Source organism: Neolamprologus brichardi, chromosome 12 (genome assembly GCF_056152115.1).
Source record: "Neolamprologus brichardi isolate AB-2024 chromosome 12, ASM5615211v1, whole genome shotgun sequence".
NCBI lineage: Eukaryota > Metazoa > Chordata > Actinopteri > Cichliformes > Cichlidae > Neolamprologus > Neolamprologus brichardi.
Genome location: NC_142115.1, coordinates 35,651,136 through 35,677,781, shown reverse-complemented (window position 1 = coordinate 35,677,781; position 26,646 = coordinate 35,651,136). Strand labels below are relative to the sequence as shown.

The 26,646-nt window shown below is 42.9% G+C and overlaps 1 protein-coding gene across 3 annotated transcripts in view; it reads left to right on the top strand.

The window, feature by feature from the left end:
* Positions 1–26,100, top strand: part of wdfy3 (WD repeat and FYVE domain containing 3) — a 119,884-nt gene extending 93,784 nt beyond the window's left edge. For all 3 annotated transcript variants that reach the window (XM_087849484.1, XM_087849483.1, XM_087849482.1), the window contains exons 41-67: positions 784–941; positions 1,046–1,123; positions 1,907–2,137; positions 6,710–6,878; positions 7,079–7,242; positions 9,566–9,714; positions 10,337–10,457; positions 11,755–11,840; positions 12,188–12,268; positions 12,433–12,487; positions 12,576–12,695; positions 12,830–12,947; positions 13,325–13,431; positions 14,463–14,616; positions 14,708–14,799; positions 14,884–15,096; positions 15,324–15,465; positions 15,637–15,791; positions 17,420–17,578; positions 17,998–18,177; positions 18,268–18,450; positions 18,713–18,806; positions 18,921–19,064; positions 20,306–20,533; positions 20,650–20,761; positions 20,948–21,145; positions 22,896–26,100. In XM_087849484.1, coding sequence (XP_087705610.1) covers positions 784–941; positions 1,046–1,123; positions 1,907–2,137; positions 6,710–6,878; positions 7,079–7,242; positions 9,566–9,714; positions 10,337–10,457; positions 11,755–11,840; positions 12,188–12,268; positions 12,433–12,487; positions 12,576–12,695; positions 12,830–12,947; positions 13,325–13,431; positions 14,463–14,616; positions 14,708–14,799; positions 14,884–15,096; positions 15,324–15,465; positions 15,637–15,791; positions 17,420–17,578; positions 17,998–18,177; positions 18,268–18,450; positions 18,713–18,806; positions 18,921–19,064; positions 20,306–20,533; positions 20,650–20,761; positions 20,948–21,145; positions 22,896–23,016 — 3,812 coding nt within the window. In that variant the 3' untranslated portion in view covers positions 23,017–26,100. The remainder of the gene's footprint in view (positions 1–783; positions 942–1,045; positions 1,124–1,906; positions 2,138–6,709; positions 6,879–7,078; positions 7,243–9,565; positions 9,715–10,336; positions 10,458–11,754; positions 11,841–12,187; positions 12,269–12,432; positions 12,488–12,575; positions 12,696–12,829; positions 12,948–13,324; positions 13,432–14,462; positions 14,617–14,707; positions 14,800–14,883; positions 15,097–15,323; positions 15,466–15,636; positions 15,792–17,419; positions 17,579–17,997; positions 18,178–18,267; positions 18,451–18,712; positions 18,807–18,920; positions 19,065–20,305; positions 20,534–20,649; positions 20,762–20,947; positions 21,146–22,895) is intronic.
* Positions 26,101–26,646: the final 546 nt, after the last annotated feature.

Sequence of the window (26,646 nt, the reverse complement as noted above, 5' to 3'; positions counted from 1 at the left end):
ACAGAGCTGTGGTTGTGAAACATGCACAAAACTGTGAACCCACAGCAGATCAAAGTAGTTCAGACTTTTCAGATCTTCTACAGTTATTGTCGAACATCTGTTTGTGTAGAAGAAGAGAAACCTCTGCTTTTCACGGGCTTCAGTGCAGGTCAGGCCTCAGCCCCACAGACTGAGAGAGAGAGAGGAAAATGTGTGTTCAGGAACCAGCTGGTGAGTGGTTGTTGGAGGTTGCTGGCAGTCAGTGGGTGAAAGAAGTGGCTAAGAAGTCTACAGTGCTGCACCTGAAACCTCGTGCAATGACTTTGTTTGCCACAGTTGCCTGTTTTTTGCATGCTCGCTCTAGTGTGGCAGTGAAGCTGTGGAAAGTGCAGCTCAGACTGTTAAATAAGGTGGCAGTGTGGTGCAACTTTTACTTTGAAGGCAAACGTTCTCCGTTACCAGTTTGAGTCTCACCACAAGTTTCACCACAGCTCAGAGAGAAGATGCCAAGTGTTTGCAGACAAGTCGACATCTTTAAAAAAACAACCCCACTGTGGGCAGCTTTAGTAAACAAACAGAGGAAGGAGATTTTTGTTGCATCATTCCTATCAGGGAATATGCATTTTTCCCTAGGAACACAGAGACTAAGCACGAATTTTACAGATTAACTTAAGTAATAAATTCGCATTAACACCCTCGGTCATCGACTTACATGTTTTCTTTTACTGTAAACAGCAGACTGTCAAGATAACCACAAGGTTTAAAAAAAAAACTGAATGTACTTTTCTCTTTTCTGCCAATCAGTTCATGAGAAAAAGTACATCAGTCGTGGGGAAGCAGTGGCACCAGCGACTCAGTCCAAACTGTCCAGAGTCAGCAGCGGCTTCGGCCTCTCCAAGCTGACCGGCGTCCGGCGCAACAAGAAGGAGAACAGCCTGAATAAGAACAGCCTGTCTGCACAGGTACACGGGAAACAACGAGCACACGTACACACGAGCATTTCTTACGTACGCATACTCTCTGAGTCTGAGCGCTTTAAATACAGGCTTGTATTTCTGGTTCACAGGAGACTTTCCAGTGGATGTTCACACACATCGCTGTTGTCCGGGACTTGGTGGCCATGCAGTACAAGGAATATCAAGAGGTAGTGCATCTCAACTCCCAATGGGTCAAGATTAGTTATGACCATTAAGGTTGCTTACAAAATGTAAGGTGCAGTAACTCCTAAATAAATGACAGTGTTTCATATGGAAACGAGTTCAGATTTGGATTTGTCTTCAGCTTGTTTTCACAGATGATTTTCTTCTTGTAGTTTTTGTTTTTACCTTTTTATTGTTTTCACAGTTTGTGTCAGTCTTTTCAGTTATTGCACAATGAGCAACTTACAAAGTTCAGAACAGCTGTAAAAGGTTGTGACTCACAGCCACGCTGCCCTCCGATTCGCAGTAAACATTCAGCAGATGTGCTTGTTGTAAATGTGATGAAAAACTAAAACTGAAGGCTTTAAGTTATTTTATTGGTTTCTGTAAATGCACAAACACATCGAGCTATAACAGCCTTGCACTCATGCTTGCTAGTTCAGTGTTTGTACTCATCCTGGATGGTTTTAAGCTGTGATCACACAGATCCTGCATCCATACATGTGGTTACCAGGTGGGAACTTTCTGTTGGTCCTGTGCAAAAGTTAAGAACAACTTTGCACAAAGTTTATTTTTGTAAAGTTTCCTTAAGTTATTTCTGTGATCAGCGTCAGCACAAACCAGTGTGCTCTAACAGTGCAGTCTGATGTGACTGCAGGACCACACAGAAACTCTGGACGGCTACATTTCACAGCCCAGTGTTGCAGTCGTGACATTTATAATTCATAGCAGTATTTTTTCAAGTGACTCACCGCACTCTTGCTTCATCCATCCTCTCCGTCTCGCAGCGGCAGCAGAACGCCCTCAAGTACGTGACGGAGGAGTGGGCATCCATCGAATACGAGCTGCTGCGTGAACGAGGCCTCTGGGGCCCGCCAATCGGCTCCCACTTGGACAAGTTTATGCTGGAAATGACGGAGGGGCCCTGCCGAATGAGGAAGAAGATGGTCCGCAACGACATGTTTTACATCCACTACCCGTACGTCCCAGAGACGGAGACCAACACCAACTCAGCACAGGTACTCGGCTTTGAATCTGCATTCACATGTTCCCACAAACCCCTCCAGGACTTTAGCAGATATGAAAGGACTCGTGGAAAATTAGCAAGACGAATTAAAATGTAAACTGCACCTTTTTTACACTCAGGAGAAAACCTCTGGCTCCATAATATCTCCGTTTTCTCCAGTTTAATTACGAGACAGAGATGCATATTAAATATGACAATACCGTAAAGAGAGGCATGCAGCCAGCGTAATGTCGCCCCTGGTTTGTGTTTCTATTTTTAAGCCTGAGGTTCAGCGTTTAGACTGTCGCTATCAACAAACTACTGACTGTAATACTATCGAGAAAGTGTTGGGGTCATAAATCAAATGTGCAGTAAAGTCATTTTTTAAATAGACTTAAATACTTGGTTTAAAGCACGTCAGCATTTTCTTCCCTTTTTAAATCCAAAGGTTACATTTACATACACAAAAAGATCTGGGGCACCTACACACTACACCGACAGGAGTGCCTCTGCCATGGAAACCCATACCATGAAGCTCCCTGAGCAGGTTTGGAGTTACTGGGATCCATTGATGTAGATCAGGGGTGGGGAACTCCAGGCCTCGAGGGCTGGTGTGTCCTTGATCAACACAGCTGATCTAAATGGCTAAATGACCTCCTCAACATGTCCTGAAGTTCTCCAGAGGCTGGTAATGAACTAATCATGTGATTCAGGCGTGTTGACCCAGGGTGAGATCTAAAACCTGCAGGACACCGGCACTCGAGGCCTGGAGTTTCCACCCCTGATGTAGATAATCTCCCACTGAGATGCAGTGAACTCCGTAAGATCACGGCTGGGTGCTTAATATCCAGAGATTAAGAGGTGTGGCCCTAAACTTTGTCCATAGAGTGTATCTTCATTTACAGTCAAATACTCAGATGTTTATAATTGTATGTCAGTAACATGTGTCCAATGACATGAGCACAATATTATATTTATAATATTTCAAATGTCTCACAGGGTGTTTTCACATCTGTGGTGTTTAGTCAGTTTAAATGAAAAACTGGTTCATTTTTCTCTTTGGTGCAGTTGGTTTGTGCAGCTGTAAACACAGATATCACATTCAGGTGTGGAAAACCAACCACACCAAGACCCTTTGGAGGAGGTGGACTCCAAAGTGGTTTGTTTGTGGTGTGAACATAATCCGACTTCCATCTGAACCAACTACCAGTCGTACTTTGCAAGTTTGAGCTAAAACGCTTCCTGTAGTCACGTTTGCACATCATCCTCTACAAAGCAAAGGTCTGTGCAAGTAGCCGTGAAATGAATGCAAGTTCTCTAATAATCCCAAACACAGCACCTTTTCCTGTTTCTACTTTTGTTGCTCCCGCCCCAAACACATCTGGCGAATGAGACGGACTGAACATTCTCACTTGGTTTCTTGGTTTGTAGTGAAGCGTTTTGGTTCGTGTGGAGTTTGAATTTTTCTCTGTGTGGAAACAAACAAAATAGATCAGATCAGAATAAACTATAGGTGTGAAAACACACATACTTCCAGACGTTCACCGACAGTAGTGCAAGTCCACAAATTCAACAAGTGTGTCAACTAAGCAGCCGAAAGCATAACAAAGTCACAGAGAGCTACACTGTGACAGCATTAAATGTAGCCAAAGTGAAACAATATCAAAGAGAAGAGGCTGAAACTGAATCTCACAGTTGGACTGGCACGAGCATTTGTTTGAACACATGGCAAAGAAATCCAGTTTCTTTCTTTTTGAATTGAATTGGTGTCTATATTGGTGTCTGTAACTTCAGCCAATCCCCTGCAGAGCAGCAAACACTCCTTAAATAGAGCTGTAGGATGAGCTCATCGCTGCCCTGTGAGGCAGTGACACAGCCGGTGGCTTACTCTCCCCATCACCGAGACACATTTAGCTTTGTTTGCTCTACAAATAATCCCTCCTCTCTGTCTGCTCGCGGGCGCCTCTCTCCACTCCACAATAATTAATTTGGTCATGAAGATTCAGAGAACGCTTCAGGCATTCCCAGTTTTTTGGTTTTTAAACTTTTTTCTGTTTCAACATTCGAGCTTTGAGTTGACTGACTTGGTGTGTCCCTCGAAAGATGAAATCATCCAGCAGTGCTCAAATGGAAACTACACGCATAAAAAACAAACCCTGTTCCTGAAGATGCCCTTTAGGAGCTCAGATTAAGAGTTCATGAACACTTTATGAAGAGTCTCTTTTGATGCCTTCTGGAGAGAATTTAATTAAGTCCAAATTCCCCGCGGCTTGGTTGCTAATGTATAATTTAATCATGCTCGAGGAGCAGTTGCAGCTTGATAAAGCCCCGTTCTTGTGCCATGGACTTGAATACCATTGCTTGCTGTTTTCACTTTAAGCGTTGGAGCTCATTAGTTTTGGCTCGCCTGCCTTGTTTGGCCATTATTGGAGGACACGCCCCCCACTGAAGATTTTTCCATTCGATTCCACTTAAATGTTCTTGTTAGGAACAACCAAAAGCACATAAAGCTAATTTAATGACCTCGTGGTTTAATTTAGTTCACTTCTCATTAGACAGTTCCAGTTCACAACAACAGTCAAAGTTGTTTTATATAGCGAGGTGCAGCCTCTACAGTACAGAGAGAACCCTAACAGTTAGACCATCACTATGAGCAGCGTGTGGTGACAGTGGAAAAGAAGAACTGCCTTTTAACAGGAAAACACCTCCAACAGATCGTCACAGTTGAGTGTGACAAAGAAGAGAAAGGACATCAGGGAGGAAAAAGCTCAACTTTAACTAGAAAAACACATTTTTCAGTGCTCTGCAGTAAAATTCCAGTTTTCTTGTCCTTTCCTGTCCTCTTTAGTAACCTATAATAAAAAATAATCAGTGAAAAAATATAGAAAATTAAGTCAAAATTTTAATCTTTTATATTCTCTACTAGTGAAAAGTTTTCACACCTTCTCATTTAATGGTTTTTCTTTGTTTACTACTTTCTTCACTGTAGATACAAACTTAAGACATCAAATATATGAAGCAAGATATGTGCAATTATGTAGCAAAGAAAACAATTGATAAATAACTTTAAATGTGTTTTATATTTGAGATTCCCCAAAGTAGCCACGCTTTGCTTGGCTGACAGCTCTACAAACCCTCGTCTTTCTCTCAATGAGCTTTATGATGTCGTCACCTGAAATGGTTTCACGTCACAGCTGTGCCTGTCAGGCTTCATTTGTGGAGTTTCATACCTTCTTAATGAAGTTGGGACCATCAGTCGTGTTGTGCAGACGTCTAGAAGTCCCTATTTGACAAATGTTAGAATTTATATGATGGCAGGAACCAGTCAGCTAAGTGAAGAGAAACAACAGTTCATCATTAATTTAAGAAGTTCAAGGTCAGTCAGTCCAGAAAATTGCTCAAACTTTGAATGTGAATGTAAATAATCATGAAAATAAAGAAAAACCATTAAATGTGAAGCTGGTCGTGTATCTCACCTGAATGGTGCTGAATTAGCCCGTCTGTAGTTGTACGTATGGTTGGAATAGAAGAAGCCGCTACCTTTGAATAGATGACAAAACTCGACCAAACACACACTTTTCAATTATTTCTTCCACTATTTTCTTCTTTTTTACATATTGATGTGACATAAAAAGATTAGAAGAGAAACAGCAAAAACACTATAAATCTGCCATATCACTGCTTTGACAAAAGGAAACATAAACTTCCTTTGCAAAAGTTCTGGTGTTGACATTTGGACTCAAACCTTGTAAATAATTCTCCCAATTAAAATCTAAAAATATTATTTTTTACAATTAATTAACCTCTCCAGACTTTAGCATGAGAATAAGAGGATATGTAGGATCATGTGGCTTTGAAAAACTTCCCGTGCGAGATATTAAATGGCCATATCCTGCGTCTCTTTACCTTCTTCAGCACTCCTGTCCCCCTCTGGTGCCCCTTGATTCCTCACCTCTGGTTGGGGTCTTTGACTGTATTCAGGTACCTTCTGGAAAAACCAGTTTGGCCCCCACTGATGCTTGCTGTGACTGCATGAGCGTAACACACATGTTGTTTTAAACCATGCAAGTCTGTGTGTGTGTGTGTGTGTGTGGTCATGCCAAAATGTGGTCCAGGGGATGCGCAGTACCAGGAACTACCACTAAGGTGACTCATTCAAATGCCCACCTGTGTGTCTGTGGACAGGGTGTGACAACATGAATAACATGGTACCAGTGCGTTTGGCTTTAACTCTGGGAGTGGAAGAATGAAGCACCTACGCTTGGTTAAGCAGGCGGCCTGTGGATGTGAAATCTGACATACAGCACAGGCTGAACCACGTCACCACTTCACTGCGCTATTGCAGCAAGTTTCTGCCCTGTGTGATGCTCCTCTCACTGATATTCTTGCAGCATCATGCAGGAGCCGTGCAAGGCATCGTCAATACATCGACCTTTTATTTTGATCCATAGAATATAAAGATGAAGAATAACTAACTGAAGCATGTGTTTTGTGTTTTGACGCTGACAAAGCCAATTTTTTTTAAGTCTAATCAAAGTGGAGTCATGCAGTGCTACATGGTCTCACCTCCTCCTCTCCTCCCCAGAAACCTCTGCGTTACCGTCGCGCCATCAGCTACGACAGTAAGGAGTATTTCATGCGTTTGCTGTCCGGAAACCCCGGCATGTACCAGCACTCTGTAGAGCACAGCACCGAGGGAGAGACCACGCACCAAGAGCTGGAGCACGGAGAGGACACCATCGCTAAAGTCAAAGGTAAAGAGACAGAACTGTGGCGCTGATGCTGTTAGACGTAGAGTAAGAGTCAGAGAAATCCTCATTTGTCCTTCCTTTCTAGTGTTTCCTCTTCTGAATGGATTCAGGAGTTCTGTCCTCCTCTATGGGCTGATTAGTTTCTATCTTAAGTAAGGAGGTGTTGCTTGTATGTAACACTGTGTTTGCACTGTGCTCCTCAGGCCTGGTGAAGGCTCCGCTGAAGAGGTCTCGGTCCACAGCGGACGGTGCAGATGAGGACAGTCAGGAGCAGCTTCAGGAGCAGCTATTAGAGTCAGGAGGCCCCGAAGAGGAGCAGAAGACTGACAACACATCCCTGCTGAGGCTCCTGGAGGAGGGAGAGAAGGTCAGTCCGAGGGAAGCGCATAGATATGAGTGGATAATTAGCGTAGTAGTAGATTCGTAGTGTGTTTTACACCTGAGCGATTCCTGTGCTGCAGGTGGCACATTGCAGCCAAATATACTGTTGAGTATTGACCGGGAACTTTGTGGTGATTCATCAAATGATTGCACGTAGTTGTTGCAGAATTGTGACACGGTGTTTGGACTGGACTTTTTTCCCATTTCTCCAGTTTGTGCCGGAACATCTAATCTCGCTGCAGCAGTCAGATTTTCTCGCTCTGGCTAGTTGGCAGCGTGTGACAGAGAACTTTGGTTGTCTTTCCAATTTCTTTGCTTTACAGTCACACACACAAACTGCATCTTTGATTTCTAAAGTTTTAGATTTCAAGTTTCACGTCTTCTGTTATTGACTTTATTTATGTGATGAGGTATTGCACTGCGTGTCCAGTCCCAGGATCTCATCTGATAAAAAGACCTTTTAAATAACACACACACACACACACACACACACACACACACACACACACACACACACACAAAATGTAAAAGATATAACCTCCAGGTCTGAAAAGTTCTTAAACCTGCATTCTTCCTGATGGACAGCAGGGGGCAGCCTCCCTGGTTGCAAAAACAAGTGTGAATGTATAGCTATATAGACTCGTGTTTGCTAACACCTCAGCAGCACCTTAATATTGAGTTTATGGCAGCAACCGTCCTTTACTTCATGAACTATGGTTCCTTTAGAGCAGGGGTGTCAAACTCAAATACACAGTGGGCCAAAATTCAAAACTGGAACAAAGTTGCGGGCTAACGTTAATATTTATTGAAATATATTTATTCCTCCAGATATAAGAAGGAATCTTTTCTCATGGACTCAAACACATTTTGCTGAAAAACTGAATATGGAACAAGCAAAGCTTAATACTAAACAATATATATATTAGCTGTATAATACCAGTAGGCCAGCTCTAATAGTAATTTGGTGTGGCTTCGCGGGCCAAATGTAATTAGGCTGCGGGCCAAATTTGGCCCGCGGGCCAGAGTTTGACACCTATGCTTTAGAGTGAAGTAGATGATAAAGCAGGTTAGGATTTAGGGCATGCCCACCTGGTCTCACTGCCACGTTTCTCAGGCAGATCTCACTCATCGTTATCCAGTTTGAAAACACCAAGATGATGTGACGGTGGCTACCGCCATCTTTTATATACAGTCTGTGAGCACACTACAAAATTATCCCTGGGACTTGTAGTTTTTAAGATATATTTAAGTATATATAAGCATACATAAGTAGTTGGATGAATCAGCTTTACTTTCAGGCACATGACATTTTCATCTTAAAGCAATTTTTTTATTTTTTTTTGTTAACCCCAAAGTAAGAAAGCATGTGTTAAAGCTTTAAACTCCCTGCTTGATGTTACGGAAATATTGTGAGACCAAGGATCATTCCCACAGGAGTGACACTTGTGCAGAATTGTTTTATGTAGTATTTCTTGTCAAAGAGAACAAGCGTAAATGCATGCGCTACCTCGACGTATTGTTTCCTAGCGTTGAAGTTTATTTAAACCGGGCATATCGGTAATTCTGCAACCTGCATTTTAAAATTCCAGAAACAGAGATGGTAAACAGATTGACGAGCTAAGTCGAGGAGGTCACAGAGTCCGTGTCTCGGAGTGCTGGACGAAGACTGTGTATAAGAGATGGGCTTAGCCGCTGACACATCGGTCATCTTGGCATTTTGAGACTTCTTACTGACTATTTGTTATCCAATCAGGAAAAGTGCTCACTGAGGTCACAGAGGAGGGGAGCTTCAGGGAGAGGGAGTTCAGAGACTCCAATACAAACTGGTCTCTTTGCAGCCGGAGAAGTCGTCTTTGCTGCCCAATCAAAAAGCGAGATTAAGGCATTTCTCTCTATACTGTCTGTCAAATAATAAGACCTGCATTAAACAAGCAAAATTAAAATGTAACCAGACATTTGTTACATTTCAAAAGGAAAAATTAGTGAATCAAAGCTTTTTAAGAAGAGGTTGGTCTGATCATGAAGTACCTGTATCACCTTTACACGTCCCTGAGTCTCGCTTTCGAGGTATTTTGTCAGTTTTTACAAGAAAGATGAATTATTAGCTTTCTGGGCTCACGTGCCTTTAACTGTAGTGTTTCTGCTCAGGTGGAGCATTTGAGGATCAGAGGTTTTACACAAAGCTGCTTCTCCAGTGGAGAAAGTGCACTCATTAATTGTTCCATGTTCAGAGGAAATTCAGCTGGGGGGCTTTCCTTTGTGTAATCGACCTCTCTAAACTTTAGCTAATTAGCTGTTGTGCGTTCCAGATTCAGCACATGTACCGCTGTGCCAGAGTGCAGGGTCTCGACACCAGCGAGGGTCTGCTGCTGTTTGGGAAGGAGCACTTCTACGTCATCGACGGCTACACCATGACCGTGTCCAGGGAGATCAGGGACATCGACACGCTGCCACCCAAGTAGGTTCACGCCTCTGTATCCGTCCCTCACCTGACAGCGGACGCGGCATCGGCACTTTCTTTCTCTGAATAAAGGATGACATCATTCCCGTGTACGCTGCAGTGGAAATTTCTGCTGCTGGGATGATGTAATGCTGCCGATGGAGCATGCGCTGTGAAAGTCCGCAAAGCTTTTCTCATATTTATTGTTTTGTGGAACTTGCTCAGCCCGTTCCTTTGAGATGCTGCTGGAAAATAACCAAAGAAGGGAAAAAGGAGCAGATGTCTCCCAGACTTTGTGGTGTGTCCCTCGGGTTGTTTTGGTGTTTTTACCCCCTCCTAAGCTTCCCCACTGTCCCGTACCAGCACAGAGCTGAAATCATACGCCAATTAGCTGATAATTTATTCAAGACAAACTCTTTTGTTAGCTGAACGCTTTTTTTGTTTTCTACTCAACTTTGAAGTTTTTGGAGTGATTTAAAGATGCACTACCAGCTAATTTGATCCATTATTTGATCCATCATTAAACAGTATGTGTTTATTCATTCTCAGCCTTGTCACGGGAACGTACCCACCGCAAACAGGGGATTAAAATATTGAGTGGATCTTCTCTTGAGTGGGTTGTTGTGTGTTTTTTCTCCAGTATGCACGAGGCCATCATCCCCAGAGGAGCGAGACAAGGACAGAGCCAGTTAAAGAGAACCTGCAGCATCTTTGCCTACGAAGACATTAAGGAGGTTCACAAGAGGCGCTACCTGCTGCAGGTCAGCATGCACGTGTCTCTCACACACACACTCACTGCATGCACCATTACATGCTTTCTTTTAATATAGGAACTGACAGGATAATTAAGTTGAGTAGTTAATAGGGAGATCATACAAATCCACTATTCTTAAAATCAAAAATTCTAAAATTCACAGATCTGGTTCATTTTCTCACTGCACAAATTATATATAAAGCAATAAATAACCTGCTTCCTGACAATATTCTAAAAATGTTTTCTAAAAGGGAACGGGGACACAATTTGAGGGGGGAATTAAATTTCAAACATCCTCGTATCCGTACAACATTAAAAAGTTTTTGCATCTCTGTGTGTGGAGTGAAGCTGTGGAACAGACTAAGTAAAGATATAAAGCAATGTCCGAGCATGGCGCAGTTTAAAAAGCGGTTTAAGGAGATGGTTTTTACAGGGTACAGGGAAGAGGTAGAGATTTGATAGGGTGTTCTTGTCTAATATTTTCATGTGTGTGCGGGTGCACGGGTATGTTGGTATGGGTATATATATATTTGTAGGTTGTGTATCCTTTGAGGTGTTAATGGGGTTATTGAAAATGTGTATATGTGCGTATGTGTATATACGTATGTATGGATAGATAGAAACATATATATATATATATATATATATATATATTATATTAAAAAAATGAATAATAATAAAAAAAAATACACATGACATATAATGTAATTGCAAGGAGGTATTTCTGTAGTCTATAGATTACTAGATAGTGGAAAAGGGGTGGGATTAAATAAGCTCATGCTTCTTCCTGCTCCTTTTTGAACATGAAAGTTATTTGTAGTTGTTTTTGCTCGTTTTCCTTTTGTTTTGCTTTGTTCATTTGTCTCTTTTAATTCTATGTTGTTGTACTTTTTCAACATGTTCAAAATAAAGATTCAATCAATCAATCAATCAAAACTTACTTTGATTTTCCTTTTTTCTGTCTTTTATACTATAACAGAGCTGGATGCTTCTATTAAACATGCTTTTTCAAGGTTTTTTTCTACTCTTGGCTCTGTATGATGTCATTTAATAAGTGCAGGCAAACAGAAGGAATCTGCGTTAAAGGGAAAGAAGAAGGAGCTAAAGTGAGTTTATGGGCTGCACCAATGTCTGGTGTTAGATAAATTAGGATCATTTTGAACAGTGAATCATGCAGAACGACTCTCTGGAGTCCAAAAGTAAAAATATGGAGCTGGAAATGATGACGATAGATCATCTGTAAATGTTTTGGGCTATTTATAAATTTTTTCCTGACTCTCATGTATGCCGTCGTCTTCTTTCAGCCCATGGCGGTGGAAGTCTTTTCAGCGGATGGGAGAAACTACTTGCTAGCCTTCCAGAAAGGAGTTCGCAACAAGGTTTACCAAAGGTACTGAATACATATGTAAAGCAGCAGCTTCTTGACTCACATTTCAGTCACAGAGTTTAATTAAACTTGTCATTTTGTGCTCTTTTCAACACTCACACGCTGCAAGTGATCATTTCTTACTGTTTTAGGAGTTGTTGTCAGGGTGGAGTTATTTTCAGTGATAATCTGGTTTTACTGGAGAGCCGTGATCAGCTGTGTCTGTTGTCGTGATCTCTGTTGAGGATTTTGCCGAGATTGATGTTGCTGCTCATATAAAGCTTTTTTCTCTCCCTATATCACCGTTGTTGTCAGGTTGCACGAGTCTCTGTGCTGTAAAGACATTAATAGATGGTGTTTGATTCTTCCAGGTTCTTGGCGGTGGTGCCCTCGCTGGCTGACAGCTCTGAGTCTGTCTCAGGCCAGAGACCCAACACCAGCGTGGAACAAGGGTACATCCACCTTCACATCATATCATTTATAAAAATAATAGATTCTGACCTCTGTAGTTAAGTCTCAACATAACGACTCTACAAACGTAAAATCACGAGTGTATGATTAATAAAAGTCCACTGAGCTGTTTAAACGACTCATCCTCTGTCCTGGTTTGTGTCAGATCTGGACTTCTCAGCACGCTGGTCGGTGAGAAGTCAGTGACTCAGAGATGGGAGGTAAGACCCTGAATTTGTTAGTCTGACTTCAGATTTGAAGTAAAGCACACGGCTCAACAACATGTGTTTGTGTGCGTTTGTTCTGTAGCGAGGAGAGATCAGTAACTTCCAGTACCTGATGCATCTGAACACCCTGGCCGGACGCTCCTACAACGACCTGATGCAGTATCCGGTGTTCCCCTGGATCCTCGCCGATTACGACTCAGAGGTGCCTGAAGATTTTATCTGCTGCTGTTTTAATGTTTCTGTGTCCACAACAGAAAATACCCCAGTTTTGATATGAATGCCACCGGGGGGCAGTGTGGTGATTTCATGGATGTTTGGGTTGCTTTTGGTCACCAGGAGCTGGACCTCACCAACCCCAAGACATTTCGTAACCTCGCCAAGCCGATGGGCGCCCAGACTGACACCCGGCTAACGCAGTACAAGAAGCGGTACAAGGACTGGGAAGACCCCAACGGTAAGGAAAGGAGACCATCAGATAACGTTTCTGTGAGCAGATATGTGTGTTAATATCATCTACAGACTTTTAGTAGCACAAACTCGCTATGTGGGTCCTCGTGCCTGCAGGAGAAGCCCAGAAAAAACATGCAGGGTGAACTGAACCTGAGCTGTTGTCACCCACCCAGCAGACGGGTGGGTGACTGTCTCAGACCCAGTGGGATTAGACACTAGCTGGTCTGTAACCTGCCAGCGTGATGCTTCCTGCACCAGCATATTTTTTGTTGGAGTCATTTATAACATTTATTTAGATGTATTTCTGTACTAAATATACATAAATATAATATAAAATACACGGTACTGGTCTATGTCATTAAGCTCTTTTTGCCTTGCCAGGTGAAACCCCGGCGTACCACTACGGCACTCACTACTCGTCAGCCATGATTGTGGCGTCCTACCTGGTCCGGATGGAGCCCTTCACACAGATTTTCCTCAGACTTCAGGTTTGACGAGTTTCGACTCTACTGACAGTTCAGCTTGAAAACTAAAACATGTAATACAACTCCAACTAGGGCTGCTCAATTAATCGAATTTTAATCTCGATTACGATCTGGGCTTTCAACGATCATTAAAAATGACTGAGCCGATTATTAGCCCCTCCCTCGTGCTTTACTCTCGCGCTGCTCCGTGTGGCAAATCGAGCGCACCTCTCTGCGTTTCGAACACGTGTCACAACATTAAGAGGAGCCGAGGTAAGCTCGGAAAGCTAAGCAGAAGTTATTTGGAGAGGAGAGTGACTGCTGTTGGTTGAAAAGAGAGGTAAAAAAAACTTCAGTGGTGTGGAAACATTATGGGTTCAGAGTCAGACGTGGATCAAGTAGACACAGTGTGTAAACTTTGCTACAGTGTCGTAGCTGCACCACAGAGCAACACTGCAAAGTTCACTAAACATAGATGTTTACATTTTTCATTTATTTTTTATATTGCAAACATTTGCACTGTTATCAGTATTTGCACACTATTTTATAACTATTTTTTGACAATCTTTAAAGTCATTATTCAACACATTGTTATTGTTAAATAAATATCAAATAATCGAGATCTCAATTTCAGTGAAAATAATCATGATTATCATTTTTGCCATAATCGAGCAGCCCTAACTCCAACCCTCTATTCCAGGAGGGTTTTTAAAAGTCATATATAGTTACATTTGATTTACTTATTTTTTACATATTTTGCAGAATCAAGTCTTTCATTATAAGTTCTATTTTATTTGTTTAATTCAACTTTATTTCCAACTTTATATAGAAAAAGCTAAATGTGTTAGTTCCCCTCTTTTTTAACTTGTTATGCCCCATAAAAGTCAGAAAACTCCAGAGGACAATGAAACCACATTAATAACACAGTACTGGTATTATTATTTTCCTGTTTGCTGGGCTCTCTTTGCATTTCCTGGGAGTTGTGCCTTCTCTACTTTTAACTCGTAGGAATAATTCTTTTTGGGGGCTAAAATGTGTCTTTGTGTGAATAACAGGGAGGACACTTCGACCTGGCTGACAGGATGTTCCACAGCGTCCGTGAAGCCTGGCTCTCTGCTTCCAAACACAACATGGCCGACGTCAAGGAGCTCATCCCGGAGTTCTTCTATCTGCCCGAGTTTATGCTAAACTCCAACAACTTTGACCTGGGTCAGTGTCAGAGTCACAGCTGTTTAAAAACCGACTGGGATCGTTCACTGCTTTGTTATTAATGCTTTTTCTGTTGCTTTTCATGCACCAGGTGCAAAGCAGAATGGGACCAAACTGGGTGACGTCATTCTCCCAACCTGGGCTAAGGGCGACCCCCGGGAGTTCATCAGAGTCCACAGAGAGGTAGGAGATCAGCTCTTCTTGGCTGGTTTTACTCTGAGTGATTGTGAATCCTCACGGTCGACACGTCCTCTGTCCCGGCCGCAGGCGTTGGAGTGCGACTACGTATCGGCCCACCTCCACGAATGGATCGACCTGATTTTCGGCTACAAGCAGCAGGGCCCTCCGGCTGTGGAGGCGGTCAACGTCTTCCACCACCTCTTCTACGAGGGTCAGGTGGACATCTACAACATCAACGACCCGCTCAAAGAGACGGCCACCATCGGCTTCATCAACAACTTCGGACAAATCCCCAAACAGGTCGGACAGAAACACTGACGTGCTCATTTTCATCTAAGTACTCCACCTTTTCTAAGGAGGGTGGATCCTCTTATTTGACCTGATCTGGTTCCTGTTACATTACAAACATTGATGCATTACAGACTCATTTAACCTGCTGTATACTACAGTTGGTTTCTTGCCTTTAACTGGGTTTGAATAGATGTTGAAATCTCGCTGTCGAATCATTGGTCGTTGATGTGTTTCAGCTGTTCAAGAAGCCCCACCCTCCTAAACGGGTACGCAGTAAAGCCAACGGCGACGTTGCCGGCGTTCCTCCGAGCTCCAACAGCGACAAGATCTTCTTCCATCACTTGGACAATCTCAGACCTTCTCTTGCACCAGTTAAAGGTACGCACGTGCATCATGCGGTCAATTAATTGCTCACAGCGTTGCTCAGTAAACAGGATGCATGCTCTACTGATTGCTGTGTAAACAAAGCTTCGTTGGGTCTGTTTGTGAATACAAGGTGTGTAACTCCTTTAAATTCACACTTCTTCGTGCGTGCGCGTTGTTTTCCAGAGCTGAAAGACCCTGTGGGACAGATTGTGCCCACTGACAAGGGCATCCTCGCTGTAGAGCAAAACAAAGTTCTGGTTCCTCCCACCTGGAGCAAGACCTTTGCCTGGGGTTACGCCGACCTCTGCTGTCGCCTGGCTAACTACGACTCCGACAAGGTCAGTAGTGAGAAGTTATCCTGACAGCCAGTTCCTCATAGGTTTAAACTCCTCAAACACCTTTTTATCTCCAGGATGTAGTCTCTATGTGTGAGTGACCCCCGTTTTACAGATAATTGTGGATTTAGTTCACCTAATTTAAAAATGAGCCACTGTACGTGTTTGCTTCTGTTTCACCTTGAGGATTTCTAGTAATCGTGGAAAAAAGTAAAGGCACCGTTTCCCCCTGCTGGTGTTTCACTAAAAATGCATTTTACATGAGATCTGCAGCCATTAAAGAAGCTTTTAAATCACATCTGATTTGCACTGTATATATTCTGTTTTGCTGCTGGCAGCTAGAAAGAAGACGTCCTTCAAGCTGAAACAGATTTAGATTTTAATTTGGTGACACTTTCTCATGCTCAGAAGAACCGTTTCATGTCTGATCCCCTCTAAGGTCAGTCTGGGGTTTGCAGCTGGTGTCTGCAAGAGTATTTGTGTAGACCCCAGACGGTGTCGTGATAGATAATTGGGAGGTGTCCTTCCTCTCTTACAGCCGCCAACATCATTACAAATATTCACCTGACTCAATTGATGCCTCTTGTTTAACCCTTTAAGACCTACCATAGAACCGAGTCCGCCAGAGCTTATATTATATTTTTACATGCTGTGGAGACATTTTTGGGAGCATTTCAAGTTGCTATACATCAATACAACCATTACAGCCTAAATTTTAATAATATGTCTGCATTAAGTGCATAGTAATTACATAAATTGCAAAAAAGTGCAATAAACTACAAAAAAATTGAAAATCGTTTTTGTTTTTTAACATATATTTCTAGTTAGAGAAATTTAAGAGGCTTATCCCTCAAAACTGTAAATACAAAAAAGTTGCACAAAATAGTTTCCCACCACAGGAAATTTATTTTGAGTGTCTTCATAGTTTTATTTTTGAAATACACCAATTTTTATACACTGCAGGAAAAACGAAAATAAATATTATAGTGCAAATTTGCAAAAAAGCAGCATCTGCATCAAAATAAACTATTTCCAGCAGTGCAATATGAGTCCTAAGCATCCCAGAAACCACACAGAAAGTCATGAAGTCAAAGATAACTTTTAAAAACACCAGTATAAGCTCATGAGGCCCTGATGGTAAAAAAAACTACATTTCCGCAAAAATGACGTCACTTCCGGTTTCGGGCAGGTCATGGCGGACATGCGATAGTTCGCGCTGATGGACGTAGGAAGTGATACGAACAGCTGATCGGATCGGCAAAGCGTGTTTCTGGAATATTATGTTTTTGTTGCTGCAAGTGCTTTTTATGCAGTTTTTGCAAAGCTTTATGTGGAAGGAAACTGTGACCGAGGACAAGCTGATGGCATAAGATGTAAGTACAACTCCTCCGGTTTCATGTGCAAAAAAAATTATTGCGCTAGATCACGTGGTTACAGAGCTACCGGGATTTAAAAATAGTTACGCAAAACAGAGCGTGCCGCTCCGACCGGCTTTAAAGGGTTAAATGCATCAGAATGAATAACCAATGAATGGAAAGCTTGAAGATAACAGTCCCGAGAACAGAAGCTGTTACTGTTGTAGATCTTTTCAGTTTTCCACAAACGGATTTGAATGTTCCATCTTGTTTCAGGCTCTGGTGGTGTACGAGTGTCTGTCAGAGTGGGGCCAGATCTTCTGTGCCATATGTCCAAACCCAAAGCTGGTTATCACCGGCGGCACCAGCACCGCCATCTGTGTGTGGGAGACGGGAACCTCAAAGGAGAGGGCAAAGTCTCTCACGCTCAAACAGGTAAATGAACACAAAGAGACGCCGTTCAGGTTCGTGCAGCAGCTGCACTTCAGTCATCAAACTTTAAATTATCCTAAAGCAGAAAACATTTATAGAAACCTGGCAGCACTTTCAACTGTGTGAGGTCCAACCAATCAGAAGGCTAGGTCAAAGCTGAACACGGTGTGCTTCAGAGGAAGGATAGAGGACTGTTTCTCCTGTGACTGCCAAAGTTCATCAGTGACAGCTTAATCCTTACAGGGTTTAATTAGTTTGACCCATGAAATTAGTTTGATGTGTTTCTGCTTCGTTCATTCAGCACAAACATTAATCTGCAGACTTTAATCTCCCCGCACACGAATGAAACGAGCAAATCCTGCATGTTAAGGTGTTTAAGTTTCTTGATGCCATTGCGTCTCGCGTGTCGTGTGATATCTTAGGCGCTGCTTGGCCACACGGACGCCGTGACGTGTCTGACGGCGTCTTCGGCGTACCACATCGTCGTCAGCGGCTCACGGGATCGAACCTGCATCATCTGGGACCTCAACAAGCTCTCCTTCGTCACACAGCTCAGGGGGCACCGAGCGCCCGTCTCGGCTCTGTGCATCAACGAACTGACGGTAAGTTTGTCCTCCGTCACGCGTGGATCAGAGAAACTGTGGGCGTAGTTCGGATCGTTCACGACACGACGCGTGTTTGCGTTTGCACAGGGCGACATCGTGTCCTGCGCGGGCACCTACATTCACGTGTGGAGCATCAACGGCAGCCCCATCGCCAGCGCCAACACCTTCACCGGCCGCAGCCAGCAGATCCTCTGCTGCTGCGTGTCGGAGATGAACGAGTGGGACACGCAGAACGTCATTGTCACCGGGCACTCAGATGGCGTTGTGAGGGTGAGCTCGCGTGGATACGAACTCCTCTTTAAGTTTATTAGTCGCTTGTTACAACTTTTTACCAAAACATGTGTTTTCTGTGCTGTCGAGCATTAAAACGACAGAACGTTTGTCATTTTTTTCACTTTTTAACTCTTTATAAAATATTAAATATTGTCTGAGTTATTGTGTAAACACTTGTTTGTTTTTGCAACAATGCCAATAAAGAGCTATTCTATTTTATTCTATTCTATAAAAGTATTCCTTGTGCTAAATCTCACAGTTTTGGAGAATGGAGTTCCTCCAGGTACCAGAAACCCCCGCTCCCGAGCCTGTAGAGCCAGATGTGCCTGACTGCTGTGCTGACGAGAAGATCGGTGAGTCCTAATAGAAATAAATGAGCTCATAAATGAGTCATCACAACACAAATCACACAATGCATGTCACTATAAAAAATTGTAGAAAGGTACAAACGTATCTTGGTCTCACAGAGGGCGGTGAGAGTCACAATGGCGACGATGACAGCAGTGAGTCGGACGCAGACGAGCCCAGTCTGAGCCAAGAGCCCAGAGCGCCACGCAACCCCTCGACAGGTGGAGGCAGCCAGCCGGGTAGCACCGTCCACAGACCCAGAGGTACTTAGATATAAGTTTGTGTTTATGGGGCGATCGTGGCTCAAGAGTTGGGAGTTCGCCTTGTAATCGGAAGGTTGCAGGTTCGAGCCCCGGCTTGGACAGTCTCGGTCGTTTTGTCCTTGGGCAAGACACTTCACCCGTTGCCTACTGGTGGTGGTCAGAGGGCCCGGTGGCGCCAGTGTCCGGCAGCCTCGCCTCTGTCAGTGCGCCCCAGGGTGGCTGTGGCTACAATGTAGCTGCCATCACCAGTTTGGTGTTTTTTACCAGAAGTAGGAGCTCTGGAGTAATAAAAATCAGCTGTACAGTATATTTTTAATCCCAGCTCCTGCATCATTTTTTATACACCAGTTCAGCCAAAGAACCAATGAGCTTTTGCAATGCTGAGCTGTTTGTCATCCATTTGTCCGTCCACAAGAATCGCTACTCTTCCTGCAGTATTTTACAGAAGGTCAACAAACACATACTGATCACCTGATGGGTCGTTGTGCTCAAAGTCAAGGTCACAATTGTCATTTTACAGACAATAACCTGTGAATTTTGATGGGCGTCAGCTGGATGAGCTACTGTGCTGATAACATTCTGGTTTTTAGATGGAAGGACCAGCTGTGCATGGCCCCAAAACATGAGAAAGGTCTTCACATCTCTGTAGATGAGGAAGAGTGAAAGCTGGATTAGTACAGCTCCCAGCTGGTGAACAAAGCTCCCTGAGCACAGATCAGCTGTGGTGAAATCTGAATGAGCACACATTCAGATCCAGAACTAACACTAAACCTGTAAGCAAAGCACAACAAATGTTCACTTGTTTGCTCCTGGAGTGAACAGCTCGCACTATTGTTAAAGGCGTAGCAGCGTTTTGCCCTCCGTTGTCTTTGTCAGTCAGACTGAAATCAGTCAATGAGGACATTCAGATATCTCGGTTTCTGTTGTCAGGCAAGAGCAAAAAACTAAAACTAAAATCTTATCATCGGTGTCAGCTTTGATTTTGGCTTTAGTATAAAATGTTCCCTTGTTTATGTCTGTGTCAGCTGCCCTGTGGTTGCTCTCATTAGCTGCTGCGCTCTGATGCTCACTTCCTGAAGAGCGTCAGATCAGCAGAAACATCGAATCCAGAATCTCTGGTCATAGAAATAGAGCAATGTAGATTACCAACACTGATGTTTGTTTTTACTTGTTAATATAAGAACCTTTGTTTGATATAAGATATTGTTCCTGCTAATTTTCCATTGATTAACACCCTTAAGGTCCCTCGGCCCGAGCAGGAGCATCGTGGTCGATGGACAGCGGCTCTGACGATTCTCACCGCTGGTCAGACACCCTCAGCATCGACGAGAAGGACGGATTCGTGTTTGTAAATTACTCCGAGGGCCAAACTAAAGGCGCTCACCCAGCTCACTCTGGCCAGGGCTCAGTGCCTCAGCCGCTGCATCCCTCCACTATGGAGGCGCGGACATATAACCAGCTCAGGGCAGGTGGGTGTCCAGCAGCTGTAAAAACCATGCTGTGTTCATGTTCTAAGTGATTATTCTGCCATTGAAGGGGAGACGACAAATAGTTAAGTTAAGTGTTTGTTTTTGTGCGTTCACAGGCTACAGATGGGAGCGCCAGCTGGTCTTCCGGAGTAAGCTCACCATGCACACGGCTTTTGATCGCAAGGACAACGCTCACCCAGCCGAGATCACCTCCCTCGCCATCTCCAAGTAAGAGAGCCGGGTCGAACCAAACCGACAAACAGGAAACGAGTTTCTTTTTGTAAACACACATCTGAAGAACGTCTTGTTTTGAAAATATATTATTCAGTCCAAGCAAATATTTTTGAAAATAAGATATGTGACTGTTTTGTTTTTCTCTTTCTTCCTTCCCGCTTTGGGCGTTCCTCTCTCCAGGGACCACAGTAAAATCCTGGTAGGTGACGGCCGTGGCAGAGTGTTTAGCTGGTCGGTCAGCGACCAGCCCGGCCGTTCGGCAGCAGACCACTGGGTGAAGGACGAGGTGGTGGACAGCTGCTCCGGCTGCACGGTTCGCTTCTCGCTTACTGAGCGACGCCACCATTGTAGGAACTGCGGACAGCTCTTCTGCCAGAAGTAAGATCATTATTCTGCAGTTTTTCCACCTAAGGATGCTTTTATATGTCATAATAAGATATGTGATTATAAGATATGTCATTGTCATACCAGAAAGTGTCCGAACAAAATACCATTACAGGTATAAATAAGTAGTAGTTTCAGAGATGCGAAATTAACCATTACCATTTCTTCTGGTACCAGTACCAGTACACTACCAGTACATAAATTCTAATTAAAGTTCTTGAAGTTTTAATGGAAGTAACAGCGCAGTAACAGTGCTTAATGCTTTAACCCACACAGGTTTTTTTTTTTATTGCACTTCATGCTTTTTACCTCAGCCTTGTCAGATTTTGGCTCTGGTGTTCCTCAAGACTCGATCTGGGGTCCTTTGTGTTTTTGCTGTGCACACTACCAATGCACAGCAACAGGCTGTAGGGATGGGTATTGATAAGATTTTCACGATTCACAATTTTCGATTCTTTATCGATTCTTTTTTAAAAAAGGAGAACACTAAGGTCGATTAGCTTAGAACTTTGTTTTATATCTTCTCTTTGAACAAGATAGAAATTTAGGAGTAACATGGCCTTACAAACCCAACAGTGAGATCTTAAGAGATCCACAGCCTACAGCTCTTCAATGGGGTGTCACAGGGTCCCCGGGGAAAAAAAATGTAAATGTAAAACAATAAAATAAATATTCTTCTGTAGCAATAACAAAGTATAACATAAATTATTCTGTAGCAATTACACAAGAATATCCAGTAATGTCCCTGCCTACAATTAAACACATTCACTTACCGAAAATCATCTGCTGTGGCAAATGGCTGCAAGCCTTTGACCACAAACTGAGTCACTGCTCGGTGACATTCGTCTGTCCTGGTCTGAAAGGAGACGCTACGGTAGACTGCAGCGAGAACTGCCAGCATCTGAGCCAGACTCTGTCTGTCTCATCATGGTCACCTAAATGCACAGTAATGGCAGGTTTTGTAATAAGGCAGATCGTGCTAACATAATCTGCACTGTTAGTTGATTATTTACCTGCCGCAATAACGGGAGAGGACGTGCAAACGTTACCGCTGCTGCTGGGTTGAGATTCACGAGTCCGGAGCGAATTAAAAACACGACATTCATTTAAGATCATCGTGTGTTTTGTGAGCAAATGCTTTTGCATATTCGTAGTGTTTCCTCCCTTAAATGAAATATCTACTTTGCAAGTTGCCCTGTTGTCATCCGTTCTCGTAAAGTAAAACTTTTGAGTGTTTGAGCCGCTTAGTCGCCGTGTTTCCTGCCAGGTAAATGACGCTCCGCAACGTGGTGACGTCATTCAGGCGACTGGAATCGATAAGGGAATCATTTGCAAAAATGGCAAACAATTCCAAGGGATTGAAACAGTGGGAACCGGTTCTCAACAAGAACCGGTTGTCGATACCCATCCCTAACAGGCTGTGCATTTTGCAGCTCACTTTTTCCAAGTTTCACTATCTCCAGCAATCACTCGCTGGAGGTTGCCAAGGGGTTGCTGACAAGTCTCTGGGCCTCTCTGAGGTTTCTGAGATCTTATGCAAATAAAATATTTCATTCTCTGATTTTGTGTGTGTGTTTAAAAAAAAATTATTGGGTTTGTTTGTTTGTTTCTAACAGTTTAAATCGTGGCTCACATCAGTGAATGTGTTAAAATACTCAGCAATGTTTCTTTTCTTCACCTTCATCATCTTCGTTTCTCTTCTGCACTGTGAAAAAAATCCCCCGTATCTCCCCCTGTGTCACAGGTGCAGTCGCTTCCAATCAGAGATCAAACGGCTGAAGATCTCGTCACCCGTGCGTGTTTGTCAGAACTGTTATTACAACCTCCAGCATGAGCGAAGCGTCGAGGACGGCTGCAGAAACTGAGCTCCACGTCCACCCGCCGCCAGCCCCGAAACAAGCCCCTCCTGAGGACCCGGGGAGCATTTCATTCCTCTATCCGACTTCCCTCTGCATCTCCCGAAACTCCTTCCCCCTTAAACCCTCAGCAACCACGTGCACTGTACCGCACTGACAGGGTGTCGCAGGAGGGAGCGACTCAAGTACGGCGGCGGAGCTCAGCAAAGGAGAAAGGACGTGAACGAGGACAACAGATCACAAAGAACACGGAAAGAAACTCAGTCCCCACTTTTACCACCGGCACTCACCTGGAGCGGAGGGAAGAAAACGCAGCGCGCACGAATCAGTCATCCACCATCTTTGCTTAGAGATCAAGAAACAGGCAAAACTTCAGCTTTCACAGCAGGATGAGAAAAGACAAAAACTTGTTGATAGTGTAAATAGGTATCACGGCCTTTTTAACTCTAAAAGGAGCAACCACAGAACAAAAGATAAGGTCAATGAAGTAAAAAGAAATGCCTGTAACATAGCGTTGTGACTAACCACTCCTGGCTTTAAAAAAACAGAAAAATGATTGTGTGTAGTGTGCGTCACGAGTCACAGCGAGAATAACACGGAGGGAGATGAATGTCCATAATTAATGTCTCTGGGTCGACTAGAGTGGGTCTAGTTATGCAAAATGACTTCTTTATAATTTCCCGATCGTTTTGTTGTTTACAGACCTGTGATTTATTCTGAGTGTCAAACCGTCGCCACGCCGACAGAGAGGTTCACTCTCTGATTGTCGTTTCCTCTTTTTATTGCCAAACTGTTTTCTCGTGTCAGTTATGATGTTTAATTTTTAACATGTCATCTGTTCAGTCCTTTTTTCCCCATTTGGAGATTTTTTTTATTTTAGTTACTGCTGCTTTCTGACTACAAACTTTATCGTGTTCTGTTTGACTTTCTCGTTAGAACCATATCACTCCTTTAATTGTGTGGTTCCTTCTGCATTATTATAATTTGTTAATAAGAGAGAGAAAATCGGGGTCATCTTGTGTAAAAAGGTTAAAAGTAACGCACATGCGTCCCGTAACTGCACATTTAGCGTCCATGGCGTCCTTTCGTTTTTGACCGTACAGCTTTAAAGCAGCTTCTTGAATGCACGCTAAAAAGGGACTTCCTCATGAACTGTGTTTTGTTTTTTTATTTATAGTGTTGGTTTCTATTGAGGATTTGCTGGATTTTTACTCCCCTGTGGCATTATCACAACACTCGTTATCCTCACTCACTGGAGCTGCAGCCAAGCACCTTTTTATTAAAGAGATGTTTCAGAGTATCTGTGGACGTTGGAGGTGTAAATAGTCACGTAGGCCGTTGGATTTTTAATAAATCTTGGCGTGTTTTGTCTTTAAAGGTAAAGACTCGGCCAGACAGACTTGCAGAGTATTCTTGTATCGCTTTTCTTTACCATATTTTACAGTTAAAGCTGCAGGAGAGCGAGTCTGTCGGTGTCTTTTCCTACCATTATATCAGTGCTATGACTTCATATTCCATCCTTGTTGCTCCTGCAGGGGAAGAGAAGACGTGGATTTTGATGTGACACTTTAGACTGAGAGCATAAAATGAACCTCGTGCCCTTCAGTTGTTGACGTTAATAAACCTTTTGACTTGATCTAATCTAATGATTGTAGAGTTGATTAATTTAATGTTTTTCAGACGTCTAAATTCATTTGCAGCTTAACTGTTTAAATGTAGAAGGACTTGGATTGTTGCACTAACATAACAAACTCAAAGCTATGGGGTGTCATTTGTGCCATCAGATTAGTGACTGTCACTTTAACAGTGACCAAAGAACCCCAACAATCAGATGACTCCCTGTGAGCAAGAACTTGGCGAAAGTGGGAAGGAAAAACTCCCTTTTACCAGGAACCAGGCTCAGGGAGCAGCGACGGTTATCTTATTACTTGAGACCAGAAATTAAAATGACTTGATTCTTCATTTCATCTGAAAAGGCCGAATGTGAAGTACTCAAAGGAGTTCAAACACTATAAAAACACGTTTCTCTGCCCCGCTGAGACGGCGATATCAGAAGTTTTATCTGCTTTCATGTTGTTGAATGTAACTCGATCTTTTGTCAACACAAATCCATGTTTGGCTCTTTCTGCGTTAAAGACCGCACCTCTCCCCTCACTCGGTTTGTGGTTCTGTGGGCAAACTGTGCATTCAAGGGCTGCTTTCTTTCTTTCTTTGTACGTCCCACGAGTCTTCACAGCCATTTAATGTTCACCCTCACCGCTCCACGTAATAATAATAATATGCACTCATGTTATCGTCCTCCTTTATATCATTCTGCCTTTCTGTACTGTAACTTAGCGTGCAATCATGCCATCCAGCTGAAACGGCCGAGTCGGCTTCTATCAATCGAGGATTCCTTTTGCACCTTCACGTGTACAAGAAGAGAAAAAAAACTGTCACGTTTTTATCGAATGCAGATTTTCGTTTTAACTGAAAGGTGCATTTCACAGCGGATAAATGAACTGTACAAAGTATTTATGCAATTATAACTGGGTTTAGATTTTCTTTTATATATAATTATTGTGATTTCAGCAAGTTTTGTTACTTGTTGCATGTCTATTAACACAGCTGACTTTCTGTGTCAGTGCATTGTACATGTTTGGCATTAGATTATCTCTCTTTTTTGCTGGATTTATTCTTTTTTTTGTTTTTCTTTGAGGCATTGTTCGACGGGTCATACCGAGCGACAGGTTTGTGTACAAAGCCGCAGATCATGACCCCGACTCTGGGTGGACTTTTGTACTCTTTATGGGGGGAAAAAAATAATTAAGGATTAATCGAAAGCAAAAAAGAAAGGAAAAAAAAAAAGGAGAAATCTGGATTATTTTGGTGGTCTTGTATTAGACTGCGTTACTACAGTATCTGGTGTGCAATCTGTAATAGCTGAATGTTCCTTGTATATTTGTGTTCACTACATCCTACGAGAGAAAAAACCCACAGTAGAGTAACCTCCCCGTCCCCCGTTACAGAAACAAAATGTTACAATAATGCAATAGATCTGGTACTTATTCTTTTTCATTTCATTTCAATAAAAAATTGCTGTTTCCCACCAAAGGCATTTGCTTCGTTTCTAAGTTACAGCAACGTCTGAGCTTAACATTTAAAAGATTTAATGACCCTACGCATCCATGACACGCTACTTTTACAGAGGTTAGACAGGTCAGTCAGGTTTTTCTTTTTCTACTTTTGGTTCTGTGTGATGTCAGAGGGAGAGGATATGCCTAATATGGTCATGTATTAGGCTACGTCCACACTGCAGGTCTTAATGCTCAATTCCGATTTTTTGTCTGCTCGTTCACACTACAAATAAAATGTGACAGCAAACACGCTCTGGTGTGAACCCTCAAAGCAGCCGGCGTGTGCAAAAGAAGACGTCACACCCAACCAGACCAAACAGTATGTTTGACTGATGGCCTTAATATAAAGACTTGTTTCGGACTTTACGTTTCCCAATTTTGCTTTAAGTTATAAAGTTATTTTGTTATTTACATTTGGCCTAATAATGATCCTTATTGCTGTTTTAGAGCAGCGGTGCTTCAAAGGATAGTTGCAGATTTCTGTCAGAATCTGCAGATTATACAGAACAAATAAAATGTTCAC